Genomic DNA, 18,824 nt, shown 5'->3' on the forward strand with positions numbered 1-18,824 from the left:
GCCATAGCCTCCAAGGGACGATTGGCCGAAGACCTTGAAGTTAATGGGCTGACGTATTTCACAAGGTATTAGTGTGCTTTGGACAGAATACAAATCGGGCTGTGCGCCAGCACCTACTCACTGGGATTGTGCCCTACATACAATGCAGCAGGAGCGTAAGCGTATTGAGAGCTCAGAGAAATACATGATTGTACACTCTCCCGCCTCAACTGAAAAGAACCCATCGGTTCCGTGCAGTCAGATGAAACTCTCAACAACCTTACTGAATCCTCTGTCTACAAGGAAAACATGCATGGCCACCAGAAAGCCAGCCACTAGAAACCCAAAGAAATAATACAGTAGACGTCGTGCCTGGTCTCCTCCTGCAGCAGCTTCTATTGCCACGTCCTGCTCACGCCCAGATCATATTACAGGGAGATCTTACTCTTTTAATGCGCTTCCTGAAGGTTATATACCATTTGATCAATAATATGAGGCACTTGCTAGTGGAAGCGCAGGGCACTGAGACTTGAAAACAGCAATCTTGTTAGCAGAAGAAGGCTCTCCACCTAAGCTGACGAGGATGAGAAGTGGGCACGAATTTCACTGCAGATATTGGGAAGTATGTGTTCAAAGACCGGCGGGTATCTACTGCTGTCCACTCACAACGAGGCCCCAAGCGGCAGCAGCAGTTAATAACGAAGCCAACAGCGCTGTGGTATCAAGACACGCAAACGAAAGAGAAACAAAATAATGGAGGTCAAGAGCAGATTTTTCTCAGCGAAGTGTCGTGACTTCCGTTGAACCCATGCAGTGGCTTGAATACACTAACAGCACTTCAGTATAGGACTGACAGGCATACAAATGCATGCATTCACTATGCAGTGAATGTGGCCCGTGTCCTCTCTGTGACACAGTGGAAAATGTGTCCTGGGTCCTCTCTATTATGGCTCTTGGAGTGACCCTTGGCATGGGGAAAAATGGCTGATAAAAGGCAAGCCAATGTGTTGGAGAAAAAACAGAGGTGCTTTTTTACCGGGATAAGATGTCCATCTGTAAGACAATGCCTTCAACCTCCGGAGGGCCATAGCCGCCATCGCGCCAACAAATAGGAGCATCGCGTACAACTGAAATTGATGCCCACTGCTGATTCCGGAGGCAACCTCCACCGCTACATCCTTCAGAACAATCAGAAATAGAAACAGAAAAAGCCACAGGTTGCTTCAGAAGCAGCCAAGAAGGTCTGTTGTATTCCGGCGATTTCCAAGCTAAAGGCACTGCGATAAAAGATTTAGAAGAGGACAAAGGGTAGTGTCCAACCAGAAGCAGACCCTCTTGCTGACGCAAACTGAAAGGGAAAAGTAAAGCGCTCTCATAGTGTGAGCCGTACCACCACGCCCCACAACGAGACAATCGCTACAAATGTTAACACCATTGCTGCAGCAAAAACACACCACTCCTTCATTCTGCAAGCTAATTGCTTTCTGTGCATGTCTCTCGCCAGCAGGACTGGGGAACTGGCAGCTCTCTCTTCTTCACTCCATGTGCTTTGTCATCATCATCTGCCAGCGTGGCAAAAGCAACAAATGAAGCGGCCAAAGCCACGCTTCATACCTCTGTGTTGTGCTCACCAACGTTGTGTAATAACTTGTACTTTGGTTGAAGTGTATTCGGCAAGGGTAGAGCTGAAGGTGCCGCTACCTGCCTTGCCTTTGATGCCGTGTTATTCACCGCCACCACCTGTTTGTCACAGCACCAGAAGTAAGAACGACATCGATCAAAGGATTTCAATTATCTTTCTTGCTGAAGAAGAGGCCTACAGCTAAATTTGCCGCCTTCTTAAATCCTGCGCTGCACTGCACCACTATGGCTCCTGGCTCTTCAAGGAAACTCAACCCACCACCATACTGTTCTCCTCTGCCTGCTGACACAGGTCTAGATCTGAGTACATTTGACTGGCTGCAACTTGAACATAAGTTGCGGGGGCAGTACTCCTGCAGCCGTGCAAAAGGGCCACCTGTGATAGGCGCTTCCTCTTGGGAGGGGGAGAAGTACCGGAACGAGTCACATCGGTACTTACTGATCCGCCCCTGGGTTCAACACTTTCCCGGATTGCATCGTCTACATTTTGAGTGAAGCCAAATGCTGACTTCGTTATCCCAGTAGTTGGTCTGCTGTGTTGCAGGAGGCACGCAGGACTAGCTTCGCTGGAGCCATTTTCAGCCTCGCTGCTGTGGAAGGCTTCAGTGCGAGTATCATCCGTGCTTGTGCTGGTGATATGCATGCATTTTCTGTTTGGCTTCTCCACGTCTGACTCTTCTGGAGAGTCAGAAATTTCCGCCCTTTCCCTAGCTGACACGTGTTGCCTCATCAAGACCAGGCAGTGCGCACCCGAGCATAAACGTTGCAGAAGCTCCTCCTTGGTGACTCGAAAAGTACCAGATAGAGGCCTCCAAGTTCTGGGTGTGCCGCGAGAAAAGTCTGAAGTTACAGGGAAGCCATCTCAAGTGACCTCGGGCATGATAGCCGCTCAGCCGGCTTAAGTCGTGCTCCAGATAAGCACATCAAAATCTGAGAGGCTCACACTCAGTGAACTTTGGAAATCTCTCCCGCGTTTTCTTTTGAGATTGATTTTCGCCTGATTCGTAACTAAGTTAGGTGTCGATCTCCTGGAAGAGCAGTTGGTACGGCGAGCTCCAAAGAAAAATGCGGGGCCAGCTAGGCACCTCTTCGACTACAGAGTTAGTTCTTCATTAATATATTGTCTCCAAAAAGCAGAGGAATGAGCCTGTGCTAGTTTCTCCCGCGGTTTTCGAAACGGCTGACGTGCCGTGCAGGCATTAAACTGTTGCGAGTGACCACCGGTCACACTGGCCCGTATCTGGAGGCTTCTGGTTCTGGATACACCCGCTCGTAAACACAAAAGTGAAATGTCAAAATGGCTCTTGCCTGAGACTGGGAAAGTGAGGGATGTTGGTTCAGTCCAAAAGGCGAGCAGCCAGCAGCTGCTTCGGCCGCAATATAGAGGCTGCCAGGGCAAAGATCCACGCGCTACCGTTTTCCCCTCACCTTTGTCCCCACACTGCTGCATATGTATGCACATGCCTATAAATTTTGAAATAATCACTGGCACTCGAACCTAAGTAGCTCCTCTTGCCCCATGTCAGCCAGGAATTGTATCCTGTGACCACTGGTGCGCTTGCTTGAGTGGTATGTATGACGCAACGAGCTTGAAGGTGAGGATAATACAAAGACTTGAGCTACAATCGACCATGACTTCATTTTAGACTCACGTCGGCGTCAAAATCTCCCTAAATGTTTGCCATTCTGCCAAACGTGGGCCGACAACAAACTGTTCGGCTCCCCACTAGTTTCCTCCTTTTCCACTGCAATACGTTGCTAACCTTCATATTTTGATAATACATGATTTCCCAACTCCACCGACTACTATATCTTGAGGGCACGTGCATTCCTCCAGCTCAACAGCCCCGCTTGGCTCTATTCACTCTCCTGTCCGCGTTCAACATTGAAGGCTGTGTCCTGCCCGCACTTGCCCTGTGGCCCCAAGCCACCGACACACAACCATGACACTTTCTCCCGCTACTCTTCGGTGCTCCACCGTCTAAAGGAGTTCCTCTAAGCGCGTACTGGACTTAAGTGCATGTGTCCGCAAACCAGCTTTACCTAATTGGCAACAATTCAATATGCCGCTCTCTGGAACGATCAAATACAGTCAATTGCGACCAATTATATGAACCTAGCAAATAAAGCAATTCGGCCTGGGTGGCAGGTCGCGTAACCGCACAAATGCGTTGGTTCCGCAGTGCACCTTACGTTGAACAAATTCTACTGGACAGCATCAACAGCGAAAGTGGCCAGCCAGACAAACGAATTGTTAATGGTGCGAAATTACTTTCGATGCGAACTACGACTTAGTGTCCAAGAATTTCCAAGTGTTTACAGGTTACCTACCCAAACAATGGATACTGTGTAGGGTAGCAGACGCGACCAAGTGAGCGCTGAATACTCGCAGTGAATAATTTCTGGCCGAAGTCGACCCCGGCATGTCATGACAAGCTGTCCGTTGCTTAATGAACAGGGCCTGCTGGTGAGATCCTTGTTGGGACACGGCCTCGATAGTTGCCTGGTAAGATGAGTTGGGAACTTGATGGCCTGTGAGCCTGAATCGCGCAGTACTGCTGCTCTACTGCTTATCTTCCCAATTCCTGAGATTGGCTGAGCACAGAGATACAGAGACGGGCAGGTAGGAAGGAGAGGTGGGTACGTCGGAAGGAGAGGCTCACGTGAAGACGCACGCAGTGACAGTTTACGTGGTACTTCGCATTGAAGCAATATGTCTTTTTCACCCAAACAGTTCGTTACTTGAAAGTAATTCAGCTGAGCCCCAGGACGCTGACAACTTCCACAGCGCCTGCGAAAGTCTGCCTACGTAGTTTGTCTTTAAACTGCATTATGTCCACAACAAGAGGCGTCATTGTCCTAGGATCTGGGGTAGGTTCGAACGGTAGAGACGAGAAAGGCACTTTCTCTGCATGCCTGACTAGCTGCAGCGATGAAACCAAGGCAGTGCAAACCCAAAATAACCATGAAGGCAACGCTGACAGATTCTTTCAATGCCAACGGCTTCTTTTTCGAGGCAGGTAAACTTCACCAACGATGCACACACAGAAGGGTGCCTAGGATATTTGCTAATCAAGTATTGTTGCTGCTGCTGTTGCTGCGTCCCCCGCTTTTACGTAGTCCATAGTTCCTTCGATGTAGGCTCTCAGTGCAGCATGGTGCCAATCCACCACTTACCTTCTTCGTTTCTTCAAAATTTACAAGTACTTCTTCGTAGGCCGGTAGGAAGAACTCCTTGAAGCTCTTTTCGTCCATCTCTTTCTGAGTACGCAGAATTGCAGTGGCAAGTGATGCAACAACAATGCAAAACGAGCGAATGCCACGAGAACCGAACGAGATGCATGGGAAGACACAGTTACAGAAACAATGCTGGCAGTTGTGGTAGGAGTAGCCTTGCCTGATAAAAGTCTTTTAGGCCCCTAACAACCTGTACAATGTGGCTGCTATCGATTCCCACTTCCTACAGCGCAACAAGTCTTCACAAATAGAAATGCGCCATAAAAGAACATCAAGCACCCCGCTTGCAACAGAATAAATGCGCATATGCTTTCTGGGCGTACCTCGTAGAGCTCCAGCATGACGAGAAGAGCATCTCTGCTGAGGAAGTTCTTCTTCAGGCCGGCGGCTGTTGCGAACTGCAGCAAACGATGTACTTTCCCCACCTCGAGCTTGAGCAGCTCGACAGGGCAGAGCCCATGTGGAGTCTTGCTGAGCTTTAGGTCCTCCGCCAGCTGTTTGCATATAGCCTCGGCCGCTGCGGTCCCCTTGGAAGCCATCACCCCAGCAGCAGCTGCGCCCGGAAGGGCCTCCGCATTGGTCTTGAGCTCCAAGGGGGATATCATCCGCTGATGCGCGTCGCAACCCCGCAGTAGCATGCAGAGATTCCCGTCGGGTATTTCGGGGCCCCGATCATTCAGGAGTGGCTTGTGGCAGCGCAAGAAAGACGCCATCGCTAAAACACTGTTGTCGGTCCCAGGTAAGTTGTCCACTCCCTCAAGACTATTTGAAACTGCACTGAGACTGAGCTGAGATGCAGGGGGCTTCCAAGGGGTCCCAGCTGCCGCCATCGGCGCGGTTGGGGCTGCGGAGGGCCCCTTAAGCAGCTCCGTATGGGTGCTGATGCGCGACGCTTCAATGCCACCCTTGGTGAGCGCCGGCTGCAGGTGGAAGGCTTCGACAGACGCCTTTGGCCCCACCGAGACAAATGCAGCAGTGGAGGCAAGCAACAAGACTCGAGGCAAAGACATCGTCCTGTTACTTTAGTAGTTCTGCACAAAAGCAACAAGAGGTTGTATGCGCGGTTTAAGTAGCATAGAAAGAAACAACTTATCTACAGTGGCTCCAAAGGCAAGGAAATAGGTGGCTGCCGACAGCCACTGCAGGCACTACTGTCTTGATGTGGATTTGCAAGGTCACAACACGAAGAGACAAAGGGCCTGCCTGCCCTTATAGACCGTTGGATAAACTGACGTGATTTTTTTTTGAAGTCTGTCCAACCCATTTACGCCCCGCTGCAACGAAAGCCAGTGTCCTCGAGACACACTCGGACACTGTAGAGGCGGCGACAGGCAATCTAGCAATCACAAAGCTTGCTAACTGTTGTTAGTTGCAACCGGATATCCTTCTGCAACGGTCGTCTCAGACGGACGTTGATGCAGTATGGGAATTATTAAGAACTTCCCGCGCGCAGTCGGCAAAAACCGTAGGGGGCATGTTGCATGGCTGCTACGACACGGCAGCCGCAGCCCCAAGCAAAGGCAGCGGCTGCACCAGAATAAGAGGGAGGTTCACCATTTTTGAATAATTCTCGGACGTTGAAGGTCGGGAAATATTGCAGTTCGTTCCAAGAGGGATTCTCCAGTATACATGGTTTGCATTAAGGACACCCTACCACTAAGCCCTGTTGTCGCACAGCTCAGCGGCTTGCCTTCTCCGTGGGAGCAACGGCAACAGTCGCAGTTGGAACTAGCAGTCAGAAACGTCGAACGTAGCTACAGCATTGCAGAAGGTAGCAGCGCTCCCGACGCACCACATGGGTTTCCACGTCGCCACAGCCCCATCCGGCGGGTCTTTCCACGCAGCAACAGCACTAATTAACCGCTTGCAATCGTGGGGCTACGGTGTAGGGCCACAAAACGGTAGGTAGCAAATTCGTGGCTCTGGAGGCGACAGGAGCAGCAGCTGCCTCAGCAAGAGAGAAGAGCGGAAAGACGCACTGGCGGCTTCAGCAACAGCAGGGGCGTGAGACGGCGCTAAAGCAGTAGTGTTGTATTACATTAAGAAAATGGTCAACCCAAGCAAGAAATTCATAGGGGCAGAAACCCTGAAATCGTATAACCCGTCAACAGAACACAGGCGGAAGGAGAGGGATGCAGAGAAGAAAAAAGTAAGGACAACCAACATCTCATCCTGTCTTAGATATTATGGAATTTCTCAATGCCTGAGGCCAGTTTGACTAAAAGGCATTGGCATCGGGCCTTGGTGTGTGAACAGAACAAAGCGGAGAGAAAGGTCACTAGGGAACAGGCGCTGCTCAAGAAAAACCCCGTAGCTATTAAGGAGGAGCTCGATAAGCTGGAAGCTTTGGGCAAGGAGAATTGCGCTGCTGCTGAATCTGTGGTGTTACAATTGACGTTGCCCTTCTGCTCCTTTGGCGCTTGAGTGTAGCGCTGCTATGGCTGGGACTGCTGTTTTTGCTTTGCAGCCAAATCTGGCCAACCTATGACGGAAGGGCGCACTCGTCGTTTACAGAAGCTGCAGCAGCTGTGGGCCCAAGTCGTGAGCCAAGTGGAGGCGGAACGTCGCGTGAGGACTGCAGATGTGTCTTCTGTTGCATCAGTGGACCCCAGGAGCAGTAGCAGCAGCACTGGCCCGAACGCCAGATGTCTACAGCAGCGGCTTTCACATGGGGAACGGATTCCTGATGAGGAGGAAAGACGTTATTACTGCCCTGAGCTCTGCAACACCGGCATATTCCGCCGTAGGTTCTCTTACATGCCGCCTTGTTCCTGGATTCTGCCCACGACTGCTCTCTGCTAGTACATGCTGCAACATTTTTTTCCCCGTTAGTCTCGTTGCCGCCTTGCAGATCCTGATGGTTCCATACGGCCTTATCCGCCTCCTGTGGCAAATGACAAGTCTGAGCAGAGAAGACGCTGTAAGGCTTAGCTGGGTTAAGGCCTAGTGTGTAGAGAAGGTTTAGTTGTATCTTTGGGATTCCATTCAACAGATGCGGCATTTAGCTGCTTTCCACTTTCTGTGGAACATCTCAGCTTGTGTGGTGGAGGCATTTGATGGGACTGCCACAAGCTCTGTGATTTGTTATATCAACCTGTTCCCCATTTTCTTGGCTTTCAGTCGTGGAGAGTCAGCAAAGACGAATGCGGGAAAGACGCGATCTGTCGAGAAACTCTGACATGAGCAGTGATTCGGATAGTGAAGAGGAGAACTCTACCAGTGCTGCAGCACCTAGCAGCAGCGGTTGTAGCAGCAAAAGAACACTGGCTACAGAAGCAGCTCCAACTAAAGAGGCAGTGGAAGATTTCCTGGCTTCTATTCCGCTTCCAGACGAGCCGCCTCCACCAGCTGCAATTTCACCTCAGGCCCCAACGTGAGCGTCGCTTCTGTTCCTGCTGTTGTGTTTCTTTAGCGGCCTGTTGCTATCCTCTGGCATCCTTATGGGTTCAATACACTGGATACAGTGCCTCACGTTTCTGCCTTTGGAGGTCCTTTTACTCGCTCAGGTGTCTCCACTGCTACAATTCTAAATCTCGAGCCTCGCGTAATCTGTTGCTGCTTGTGTTGTTTTGATAGAACTGCGGAACGGCAACAGACGGCCTCTGCCCCAGTGGCGATGCCCTTTCTGCCATTCCCTTTCCCTGTGCCTCCGCCAGTTGGCGCTTATGGTGCAGGTTCTCAGCCGTCTTCTACAGGCGCACCACAAGGAGTGGGTTTTATGATTTTAGCTGAGCTGTCGGAAAGCAGGTTTGCCCGTTGTCCACAAGATGCTCGAGACAGTCTTTGTTTCATCGTTTCTTTTTTTGTGTTGCTTAACGACGTGCAGGGGCCGCAGGGGCCGCCAGGGTTCTTCTCGCCTGGGTTTGTGGTGAGCCGGCCTAGGAATTCACGAGTAGTACATATTTTTGTCAGCAGACCCACTGACACACAACAGCTTCAGACGGCTTTATGGCACTGAATATCAAAACGATCGGCTTCTGTTGATTCGGCAGTGGTTTCTTTCGTTGTTTTTAGCTGATACCATTGAGGCTGCTGCGGGTAATGCTGCTGCTAAAGTTTTTCCGAGTGAATGGTGCTAGATTTTCTCTTTTTTCCATGCCCGACTTTTCAGCCCCCTTTCGTCGCCATCCCCGCTCCTCCATCGCAACTGCTTGCCCACATGCAGCAGATGCAGCAGCAGCCCGGGCAGCAGCAGCCCGAGCAGCAGCAGCCGCAACAGGTGCAGCAGCCGCAGCAGCGCATACCGCAGCAGGATCCGCTCGAGCCACACTACCCTGCTACGGCAGGGCCGCCTAACGTGCATAAGAGACCACCTGCTCAGCGGACGCCGCTTGTCCCACCGAAAAAGCAACAGACCGTCAGTAGGCCAGCAGAGGCAGCCGACTTGAAGGCAGCAATGGCCTTCGTTCCAACTCATCTGAGGTAAGAAAACAAGGGAGGAAATGCTTACTGAGTATGTCCAGTGTACTCAGTGTGAGCCGTAGAATTGTCCCGAACTGCAGCAGTTGTGCGTAATATTACTTTTGCGTCGGTGCTTTGCGTGTAGGACCAAGAAGCTGCCGGCCACGGCGAAAGCACGTGAGGGGCCTTCAATATCCCAAGTGTCTGCGTACTCCATGGGAGCTGCAGCTCTTGGGCGTCAAGTATGCAGCGCCGGGGCATCATCTGACAAGCCAGTGTCTGGCTTGGCAAGGTTCTTAGGAGAAAGCAAAGTGCAGCAAGAAGGAAGCTGTCTTAAGGGTCCACCCAAAGCACCAGCACCTGCGGATCTCGATAGGGTAGGAGACTCACTGCGGATGGTTAGCCTTAGTGGCTGTAGCTGTCCAAGGTAGAAGATGTTACGATGCTGCTTCTGGTGATGTGCAGTAGGCCCATTTCACCTGGTAGCAGCTGTGCAGCCTTGAGAGGCTTTTTTCAGCTGGATTCATCTGATGCACTTTTCAGGCGTTTGACGAGTTTCTGAAGGAGGTTGGAGCTTCATAAGGAGTACGCTGGGAAAAGAGAAACGAAGCGTTTTGCGTGTTGCCGCGTTCTAGGCATTTTCAGCAGCTGCCCAAGCGACCAAATGTTTTACTTGCAGTGGCAACGGTCCCCTCCTGGCTGTGCCACGGCTAGACTTTAAGCGATGGTAGGTACATCGTGAATACGAAGACGTGTCGCTACAATGGAAGCATGTGCTTCCTGGCAAGAATACCGGAAATTCTTAGCCCGTGTAGTCAGCGATTTGTTCGTTTTGTCGTGAGCTCTAGCGGCTTACCCGCAGCATCTCATCCTGAAGTTTTGATTGTTGATTTTTTAAAGCCGTCCTTGTTGCCTTAGAGCTGCAGTGATGCCTGGAGTGTACGTTTGAGTAGCTACGCGTTAATGGAATCGAGCTGTCTTGCCAGGGCTTGCTGGGTTATAAGATATAGTGTTCGAGTTGCATTAACATTGGTTAACAGACCCTGATGTCGTCTGCTAAAGAGGTTACTGGCTACACTGAGACCATGTAGGTCCGTGATGTGTTACTGCCATCAGCACCCGACATAGTGAATCCAGAAGCGAGACCGGCAAGCCAATCAGGGGAGAAAAAGTACAGAGTGTGTACCTACAGAAACAAGAGATGCGCTAGGCAAGCTTGCTAGACAACAAAAGCATGGAAAGGACCCTATATGTGCATCTTCAACAGGGCCAAATGCGGTCCCGTTACATGTGAATGAAGGTGTGAAAAGATGCTCTCAAGTCCAAGAAGCACAAGAGGAAGTAACGAAACAGTCGAACAGAAGCAAGATGTGACGCCCACTGAGGCTCCCAACCCCAGTAGCAGGCAGTGCCGCGCTACTATCAAATCAGCAGATTAGTAAAGGCCAAGGTGTGCTATGGAGTGTTGGCCTTACTGCAGTCGTCCTAGCGGAAGTCACTTCCCACGCATTTGAAACGCTGTTGGGAATTGTTGCTTCGTATAGCGTAGTTCAAAACTGGCGTCTGAAGAGTAGCTGCACCTAAGACCTAGGTGGCTCCCTAGAGAATGCCTTCCTGCAGTGACCGATGGCGAACGAATGCGTAGTGATCGTTTAGTCACAGGACTCGGGATGCGGTGCGTAAAAAATCATTATCGGGCGACTTGTTAGTGGCAAGTATCATCCATGATGCGTTGTTGGCAATGAATCGGTTCACATGACAGAAGGTAACCGGGTTCTCTTTAGGTGCTATGCTGTGTTGATGCTTAAACGATAGATAGTGCGAGCCAACTGCTCGCACTAGCTAAACAGAACAAGATGGCAGACCGGAAGTGGCACGATCAAAAAGCCCTTTGACATTTATATCGTGCATAGCAGACTCTGGCGCGGCACGTGCCGCACACGGCGGCACGTGCCTTTGGAGTGGGTAACTACATTCTTGTGCTCACCCTCTAAACGATACAAGTCTCATGTGAGGGCGAAGGGATTAGCACAGGTTGTGGGACTCGCAGAGCAAGCACGCGCGAGCTCAGAGCATCTCTTTGGTGAGGTGGAAGAATTTAAAATACAGGTGCCGAAATGATCACATGGTGCGCTCTACAGGTCCGTAAAGGGCGGCAGAGAGCTGTACTGTGCGCACTCTCGGTGCAGAACGACGCTTCTCTAGAACAAAGGTACTCAGTGGGCCTCCAAGGCGTCGACTACGTTGTGCTTCGTCATAAACTATTTGGTAAATGATTGCGCACAACAGAAGTGCGTAGGACATCTACAGAGGCAGTCACTGTATTAAGCGGACACCAAACTGTTTTCGCCGGTGCAGCACCAGCCGGATTCTTGCTAAAGAGCCCTGACGATCACCAAGGTCTACCGCTGCTTGGTGGTCTCCATGCCAATTCTCTTATTCATCATATGATCACCGCCATCTCAGTCTCCACGAGCATGATACATCTAATTGATTTGCAAATGGGTGAAGAGGCCCTGCTGACTCCCCAATATCGCCTCCAACAGCCATGTGTGCCACGGTTAGCGCCCCTTCACATCGGGGAAATGAGCTCTCCCTTGTGTCTCACGCACTATCTACGGATTACTAATTTCCCCATTATCGGCTGCTGTAGAGTGTCAGCAGCACCGCAACACCCGAAGACTTCAGCGCCCCAACTGCGTCAAGCTCCACAGCCAGAACTGTCCAATATTAGAGTGGCCAAGAACATTCTTCATGGAACATTACATGCGACGCTTCCTGGATTCGACGCTATCCCCTGTTCGGGGCTTTTGCCATCCATCCAGGCGCTAGAGATTTTCCACCAAGACCCATCACAAAGAAGGCACACCCTCCATCTCTACAAGTTTTGGCTGCAGTCCATCTAAAGTCTCCTGTTCTCTGCGACCCGACAGGGCCGGGAGGAAAGGCGACAACTCGTAACTGCCCTTATTCTTTGCTTCCGCTTCAAACGCCCTTTACTTAGTGTTTGTATAAAAGGCTTACAAGATATTTTTGTTTCCTGACCTTACTAATGGTGTAGTTTACACCCATCACAATTAGGTGACTGCAGGCCACCGGGAGAAAAGCAAAAATTTCCTTGCTTTGCTCACGCATCGCTACTGGCGAGAATTGCGTAACTTTACAACGGGGCATGCTGTATACTCTGTACAATATCGGATATCTAATTCTGGATTATGCGACCCTGTGTCGGCCGCTTCTTATTTCCTCAAGACTCTGGAGGCATGTAAACCTTGCTTCACAGTGGAATTTTCTCTTACCCCTACTGGCCATGGTTCTATCTCAGCGGTCATTGATTTTCTCAAAAGATGGCGCATTTTCATCCTTACCAGGAGAAAAGCTACAGCAGCAGACGCTTTCGAACATTTTGCTGGCCCACTTATCCACTACCACGGTTTCCTTGAAATAATAACCTCTGACGGAGACGACTCTTGCTCTCAACTAGAATTACAGCGGCATCCGTGTGCCCGTCTCTGCAGTGATTCTGTCATATTATCTGCCTACCAGCCTACAGCAGAGAGGCAAACTGAACCCGTTGGCCGTATTCTGGAGTGTATGTACCACACTCACATCTAGTAGGAGCACAGGGGATGAGATTGTCTACTCTTTACTCTCGAACTAGCACAGAACATGGGACCAGGTTATTTACCGCGAGCGGACTTGACATTTTTGGCTTTTTTTTTCCACTTACACTTCCCATGAACTGGGTGTCTCTGCGCTTCTGTGATCGAGCGGTGAATCACATCTTGTTTTCTATATGGCGGCAGCAAAACGCATACTCTTACTACACGCGACGGGAAACTAAGTAAGCGACAGAGGACACATATGACTTGGCAGCAAGCATTCATGCTTGTCTTACAACTCTATTGTGCTTCTGGTTCAGGAACAGAACACACCGGCGACGCTATCCACATCTTGGGGTTGCCTCCCACGTATTTCTGTCACAATGCTTTCTGCGTGTCTTAAATTGCTGCATACTTCCCTCACGACTCGTACTTCGTCACCAACGGTAGTACCGGCTAAACATTTGCCAGTCCCTGGTCCTATATCATGAACATGTACGACCAAAGCACGTCCGAAACTCAAAGTGCTACCGAACCTCCACATTTTCCCTTGCATTTACTTTGTTTATGAGGAGGAAAAACATGAGTGGAAAGATGAATAGGCCACCCACGACCTCCTTCGTCAAGCTCTTGCAAGAAAATATTCAGAACTTGCGTCGATGCTAGTATGTGTGGGCACTTTTCTTGCAGCGAGTGAATCTTTCTGCGCAGCACTTATGAGCATTTTTCATGGACACTCTAAGCCAGAAGAGCCTTGCCTGTACAGACAAAGACAACGTTTTCTAAGCCGCGCCGCTGGCTCCGCAGGTAGGTTCGAGGCGGAGCTGTCACACACTACAGAGTCACTTCGGCTCAATTAATTCCCATAATGCATACTAGAAAGTACTTTTGCAAGGTTGACATCCACAGCGAACGGGTCGCATGCTCCAGTTGGCTGTGTGGGTTCACAGGCGCCAATACCAGCCGCATTCGCTCCTTCAAAGATCTGAAGGTACGTGTTGTGCTAAAAACAAGCATTTTATGCGATTGTATCGACGCACAGGGAGGTGATGAACGCGGTCGAGACTACTGCCTCACGAGTGCTCCTTCAGCATTCCGCACCTGGCAGTAGTCTGCCCAGCATTTTCTTCAAGGCGTTGCCTGGTCAATATGCCTTGTCAATACTGGCGCCCACCAAAATGCATGCCTGGATGGGTTTTTCAATGGTGCACTGTTCCCTACCCTCCCCATCCCCCTTCTACAGCGTGGTCAACTCGGAACTAACCCCTCGAAAAGAAAATCAAAGGCTAGTCTATTCACGCACCTACACACTATCAGGTCACAATGCACTTATTAGGTAACTTCAGTGCTAGATACGTTCGTGGCGTGGCTTATATATTGGCTAGCAGCAATGCCACGAACGTACCTAGCACTAAAGGCAATCCCACCTGACCCGAGGGCCCCCATGTCTGGGTCTGGCCAGCAGAGCCCCCACACGCTTGTCTTCTGAATCCGGGCAAACATACTAGGCCGTTTCAGAGCACGCTATGCTGGTGTCAGAACTATATTATGTCATTAACACCAGCACCTGCAATAGTTTCTTCGGGCATGGCTATCTGAGCTTAAACCAACAGAAATCCTCTCCCACCCCAGGGTTTTGATGGCCATTAAATTTTTATGTGGTGCACGGCGGCAAATTTGGTTCGTAAGGCCAATAAGCCAGTAGCGCAGCGTGTTACAAACCTCAATCCAGGCATGTTGAGGACGGACTGAATTCACTCCTGCAGAAGGAAATATGGGGCCCGGCGTTGCCATCCTTACGCGCATGCATGCAACCTTGTCGCCTTCCTCGTTCGTGAAGTCATTTTCTGCCGCATGTTAATTTTTTGCCTCAATAGTGGTCGACGTACACACACAACTTGGGCCCGGTTCATGTTCGTTGACACATTACCCCTCTCCGCTTCTAGCATGCTCTTACGTGCTCCATGTCCTTCTTTACTGGCCACTACAAAGTAGAAAAACGCATTTCGAGCATTCGCACTAAATTTCTTGTCGTATGATGTAGTAGGTCACTGCTGCTTGGAGTGTTTGGTCCTGTTCACACTCGTTGGTTGAAAGGACCCGCCTCGTCCTCGCCATAATCTACTGCTCGGATGGCGTATTGCTTGCGCTCCCCAGTGTCAGTTTCACCTGTAGTTCCCCCGCATTTTCTACCAGTATTCGCACTTTCTGGCCCTTACTTGTAGGTTTCCTGGCGGCCAAGGTGTCATCCATTTGGAGGTGGACAGATTTAACTAGCATTGCCTTGTGCCGAACCAGGGCAATTTCTGCTATTTTCCCTACATAATTTACTGGTTACAACTTGCTCCAGAGACCAGCAGCCGCGCTCCAGAAAATGGTACCTCACCAGGACGAGAGAGGAGAGCCCCGGACCTCAGAGGCGGCACAGGTGCCCGGTGATCGGCTCCAGCAGGAGCAGCGAAAGGAACTGGCGTCTTTGGATCAGCAGGATGCCTCTGATACTGAAATGGACGAAAAGGTGAGGAGATCCAACGCAACACAACCTAACAAACAGTACAGCTATTCTGCTCGTAGCTAGAGGTGCGGAAGCACTGATACTAGGCGCCCAGAGGTATCTCGCTCACCGCCTGTGCTTGGGGTACCTATACATAAGCACTTGGGACTTAACAGATTGAACATTATGCATCCCAAAAGGGGCAGTTCGTGCAAATTATTTATCTGCACATCAAGGAGTAGGGCGGTGATATGATTAGCTACACACCACCGCCACTTCAAGGAGTAAGGCGATTTATGACTACCTACACATATGCACATTTCCGTCTGCTTTCTGTTTAGCGCGTTTTCTCAGAGGCAAGCAGCACTAATGACGTCCCTTGAACATGGAGAGACAGGGACAGCAGCAGCAGCTCACAAGCACACTGTCTGCGCTGCATCGGTTCGGAAGCTGAGGGATTTGCTGCTTCTTCCCGCTGCTGAGGTGGAGGCAGCATTGCAGCAGGCAGAAGGTGATTATCTCAAGGCAACACAGTTGCTTTTGGAGCAAGAGCTTTGATCTTGGCCACGGACGTGATACGTCGCACCCATTCCTTCAGTTCTTTAGTGTCTCCGTAGTGTCTCCAGCAGTTCCCACAAACCTGCCTGATCTCAATAAAATGTTGCTTCTGCAGCTGGACAGTGCGAGAAGACCGCGTCTATCCCTGACACACAGCCTTTTGCTTGAGCCCAAGACGGCTGTAGGGTTCCGAGAAACATTGAATTCCCAAATGTCGGCTAAAGCCTTTTCCTCTGAAGCTGTGCCTGTTCGAAAGCCCTACGGAATGAGTTGCGGAACCTACAAGGCTTGTCTAATTGTACATTTCTTGGTGATTCACTACCTAAGTAGACTTGTGGCGTCGCCTTGTTCAACTGATGAGCGAACAAAATGTCGTACTGACGCCTCCTCTTGACGAGCGGGGTTTCAGTACGGATAGCTGAACCAGTAGAAGGCCAAGCTGTGGCCATCAGTAGTAGTTGAGAGCAACGAGAGCCCCGCGGGTCTCCGCAGCTTTGCTAGTCGGTGTGCAGTGGCCGAAGATTACGTTAGATGACTGCACAAGCTTACGAAGGGGGATCCCTCGTTGTGGGGGTCTTCCGGCTGCTTATTGTGCTTTGTAAACAAGGAATGAGAGTTTTCCAATCGTAAAATACACGAATCTCCGCTTCTGGTGCACGACGTAGCTTGCAAAATTCTTTCCTACTGTCACGTGCCTGAAGAAGCTAACAGGGCCCTCACGGGTTGCTGGCAAGGGCTTCTCAGCGTGCTGGTAGCAGGAGCGTCATATGGAGGGCGTGCTATGTGAAAGGCGACAAGGAACAATGGAGGGTAGTGAAGATAGCCATGGCAGTTGGCTTTGGGTGGGTCGTGGGTTATCGAGCGAGGTGGGGTGCTACACTGCATACCAACAGGGCTGCCATTTCTTGTCCAAGTCTTTTTTCAGTGCTACCGCTATTTCGTGAGCGTTGAGGCTGTTGTCGCACTGTAGGAGTTCCTTCCTGTGGAATACGCAGAGGGAGGAAAACTCGATTTGCAGCCGTGGCAGTGCAGTGGGCGTTGCCCTTTCAAAGCCTCAACTGGAGCTTGGTACAAAAGGCTGGCATGCCGAAGGTTTGCGAACTGTGAAGCTCTCGTATGTGTCCAGCCCAGAGTGCATTGTGTGCTGCAAAATGAGGGCTCACGCTTTGGTGATCGTGTAATCCAGCATGTAGTCTGGCATATCAGGGGGGCTCATCACCTTAGCGCTTTTGTATACGGTAAAGTCTATCGTCTGATACTCGTCCGGCTGGGCTACTTCAGTAAACATCTTGAATTAGTACAGGTGACCTCCGTTCACAAGTTAGCCGCAGCCCATGGACTCAGCGCAAGCCCAGCACTATCTGGCAGAAAAAGAAATGACTAGTTTTTTCCTGCAAATGTGGTTTCCCAAAGCTTCACACTTCTTGGTGAGCGCCGCAGATTCAATCATGCAGCAGCGTAGAAGGGCAGTGGCCTGATGAAGACACGGGACAGAAAAATGAAACAGCACCAGAAATTTTAGAGATCAGCAGAGTAAAGTCTTCAGAGAAGGGTTACTGGAGGGAATATTGTCAGTTTCCGGGCATGATTCTCCAGAATGGGGTGGAGAATAGCTGGTAGCCAGCCCACTTCATCCCTCTACGAAGATCAGACGGGGTTCTGGTTATGCCTCCTGCCAGAGTCTCTGACGACAGATGAGATCTTGAGCGAAAAATTGCGCTATTAATCACGACTCGCTGGTGGTGGTGCATGAAATTTGCTCAAGTGTCGGCACTCGTCCGCCTCCGCGACCGTGCAGTAGGGAATGAGACCCAGCACAGTTGCTCACACAAGAAGAGATACGACAAGGAGCTTCAGGGCAAAAAAAAGTTTCTTTTGTGCAGGTCACTTTAAATCACAAATAATCGGGACGACGCCTACAGAATTGACGACTACGTGGAAACGACAAACAGCTTTGCTACCAACTTTTGAAATTTAGCGACGCATGATCAGCCTCGCATTTAGACCATTCTATAGCGCACGAGGAGCTTCTGTAGAGTACTTCCCCGCAGTCACCGCTAGCAGCCCCGGAATTTGAATCTCTGTTACTCATTGCTGAGGAAACAGCGTAATCGCACGCTGTTCCATAAAGTAACGCAGTTTTCTTCTTTAATATGCGCATTCTCCAGCTCTTCATCAAGTGCCAGAGCAGTGGAACAAAAATAGCATCCAAAATGGAAGGTGCGATGGCTGACTTCGGATATGCGGTCAAAGAGTTGTGTCCGGCTCATTCATTCGAAGGCCTTGCGTCTCTGCATTAGTTTCTTCCTGATACTGATGCTATTGAGGCAACATGGGGCAACTTCTCATATTTTGCTAATTCACTAGCTGTTCTAGACACGGTAGTGGCATGAGGCATGTTCTGCCGCATTTGAGCAACGGGCCAGTGTGCAGAGCCTTCACCGTCACACCATTGCTTAACTCCCGGGCGGACGTGGTCAAAGTCACCCTATCATCCCAAGAACCTGCGCAATAGGCTGCAGACGCACCAAGAAAAAATGACATAAGTGGGTCGATTTCTAACTGCTCTTCATTGCAGTGGAAGGAACAAGCGTGGACAGGCCACCATGCGCGCTTGCCGCAAGTGCATTCTCCCAGTCGATGTATTCGAAGCTTGAAAGTTATTCGACCTTTGTGTCAGAGAATTGGTTGCTTCGGCCCAGCAGGCTGTCGTTGCCTGGACACTTGAATAGGAATTCTAGTTTCCAAATGGCGAGAAATATGCCTGGGAGACATGCAGTATACTACATCCTCATGTTCATTCTGCAGCGCTTCATAGCATCAGGTTCATTGCGATGCCTTCTTTCTGAATCCGAAGCTACGCTGGACAGTACCGCATGGCTAGATCTGCCCCCCAATCATATGAAAGTGAC

General features: G+C 50.4%; 5 protein-coding genes across 5 annotated transcripts; 3 read left to right on the plus strand and 2 right to left on the minus strand.

Annotated features, from left to right (window-relative positions):
- Window positions 1–4,183: 4,183 nt before the first annotated feature.
- ETH_00026590 (uncharacterized protein) lies at window positions 4,184–5,867 on the minus strand (the record flags this gene model as incomplete). The annotated part of the gene is made up of 5 exons (XM_013373739.1): window positions 4,184–4,215; window positions 4,430–4,544; window positions 4,798–4,881; window positions 5,018–5,080; window positions 5,181–5,867. The coding sequence occupies 5 exons, from the start codon at window positions 5,865–5,867 to the stop codon at window positions 4,184–4,186; spliced, it is 981 nt and encodes a 326-aa protein (XP_013229193.1).
- Window positions 5,868–6,904: 1,037 nt separating this feature from the next.
- ETH_00026595 (uncharacterized protein) lies at window positions 6,905–7,281 on the plus strand (the record flags this gene model as incomplete). The annotated part of the gene is made up of 2 exons (XM_013373740.1): window positions 6,905–7,006; window positions 7,114–7,281. 2 exons carry the CDS (start codon window positions 6,905–6,907, stop codon window positions 7,279–7,281), a joined length of 270 nt encoding a protein of 89 aa, XP_013229194.1.
- A 60-nt stretch (window positions 7,282–7,341) lies between these two features.
- On the plus strand, window positions 7,342–9,840 carry ETH_00026600 (uncharacterized protein; the record flags this gene model as incomplete). The annotated part of the gene is made up of 8 exons (XM_013373741.1): window positions 7,342–7,600; window positions 7,709–7,777; window positions 7,978–8,230; window positions 8,434–8,566; window positions 8,684–8,725; window positions 8,969–9,279; window positions 9,404–9,635; window positions 9,802–9,840. The coding sequence occupies 8 exons, from the start codon at window positions 7,342–7,344 to the stop codon at window positions 9,838–9,840; spliced, it is 1,338 nt and encodes a 445-aa protein (XP_013229195.1).
- Window positions 9,841–15,234: 5,394 nt separating this feature from the next.
- ETH_00026605 (uncharacterized protein) lies at window positions 15,235–15,912 on the plus strand (the record flags this gene model as incomplete). Its single annotated transcript, XM_013373742.1, has 2 exons — window positions 15,235–15,378; window positions 15,709–15,912. 2 exons carry the CDS (start codon window positions 15,235–15,237, stop codon window positions 15,910–15,912), a joined length of 348 nt encoding a protein of 115 aa, XP_013229196.1.
- An 874-nt stretch (window positions 15,913–16,786) lies between these two features.
- Window positions 16,787–17,200, minus strand: ETH_00026610 (dynein light chain type 1, putative; the record flags this gene model as incomplete). Its single annotated transcript, XM_013373743.1, has 2 exons — window positions 16,787–16,892; window positions 17,076–17,200. 2 exons carry the CDS (start codon window positions 17,198–17,200, stop codon window positions 16,787–16,789), a joined length of 231 nt encoding a protein of 76 aa, XP_013229197.1.
- Between the last annotated feature and the right edge of the window lie 1,624 nt (window positions 17,201–18,824).

The sequence above is a fragment of the Eimeria tenella genome, genomic scaffold (genome assembly GCF_000499545.2).
Source record: "Eimeria tenella Houghton genomic scaffold, Eth_scaff17, whole genome shotgun sequence".
Lineage (NCBI taxonomy): Eukaryota > Apicomplexa > Conoidasida > Eucoccidiorida > Eimeriidae > Eimeria > Eimeria tenella.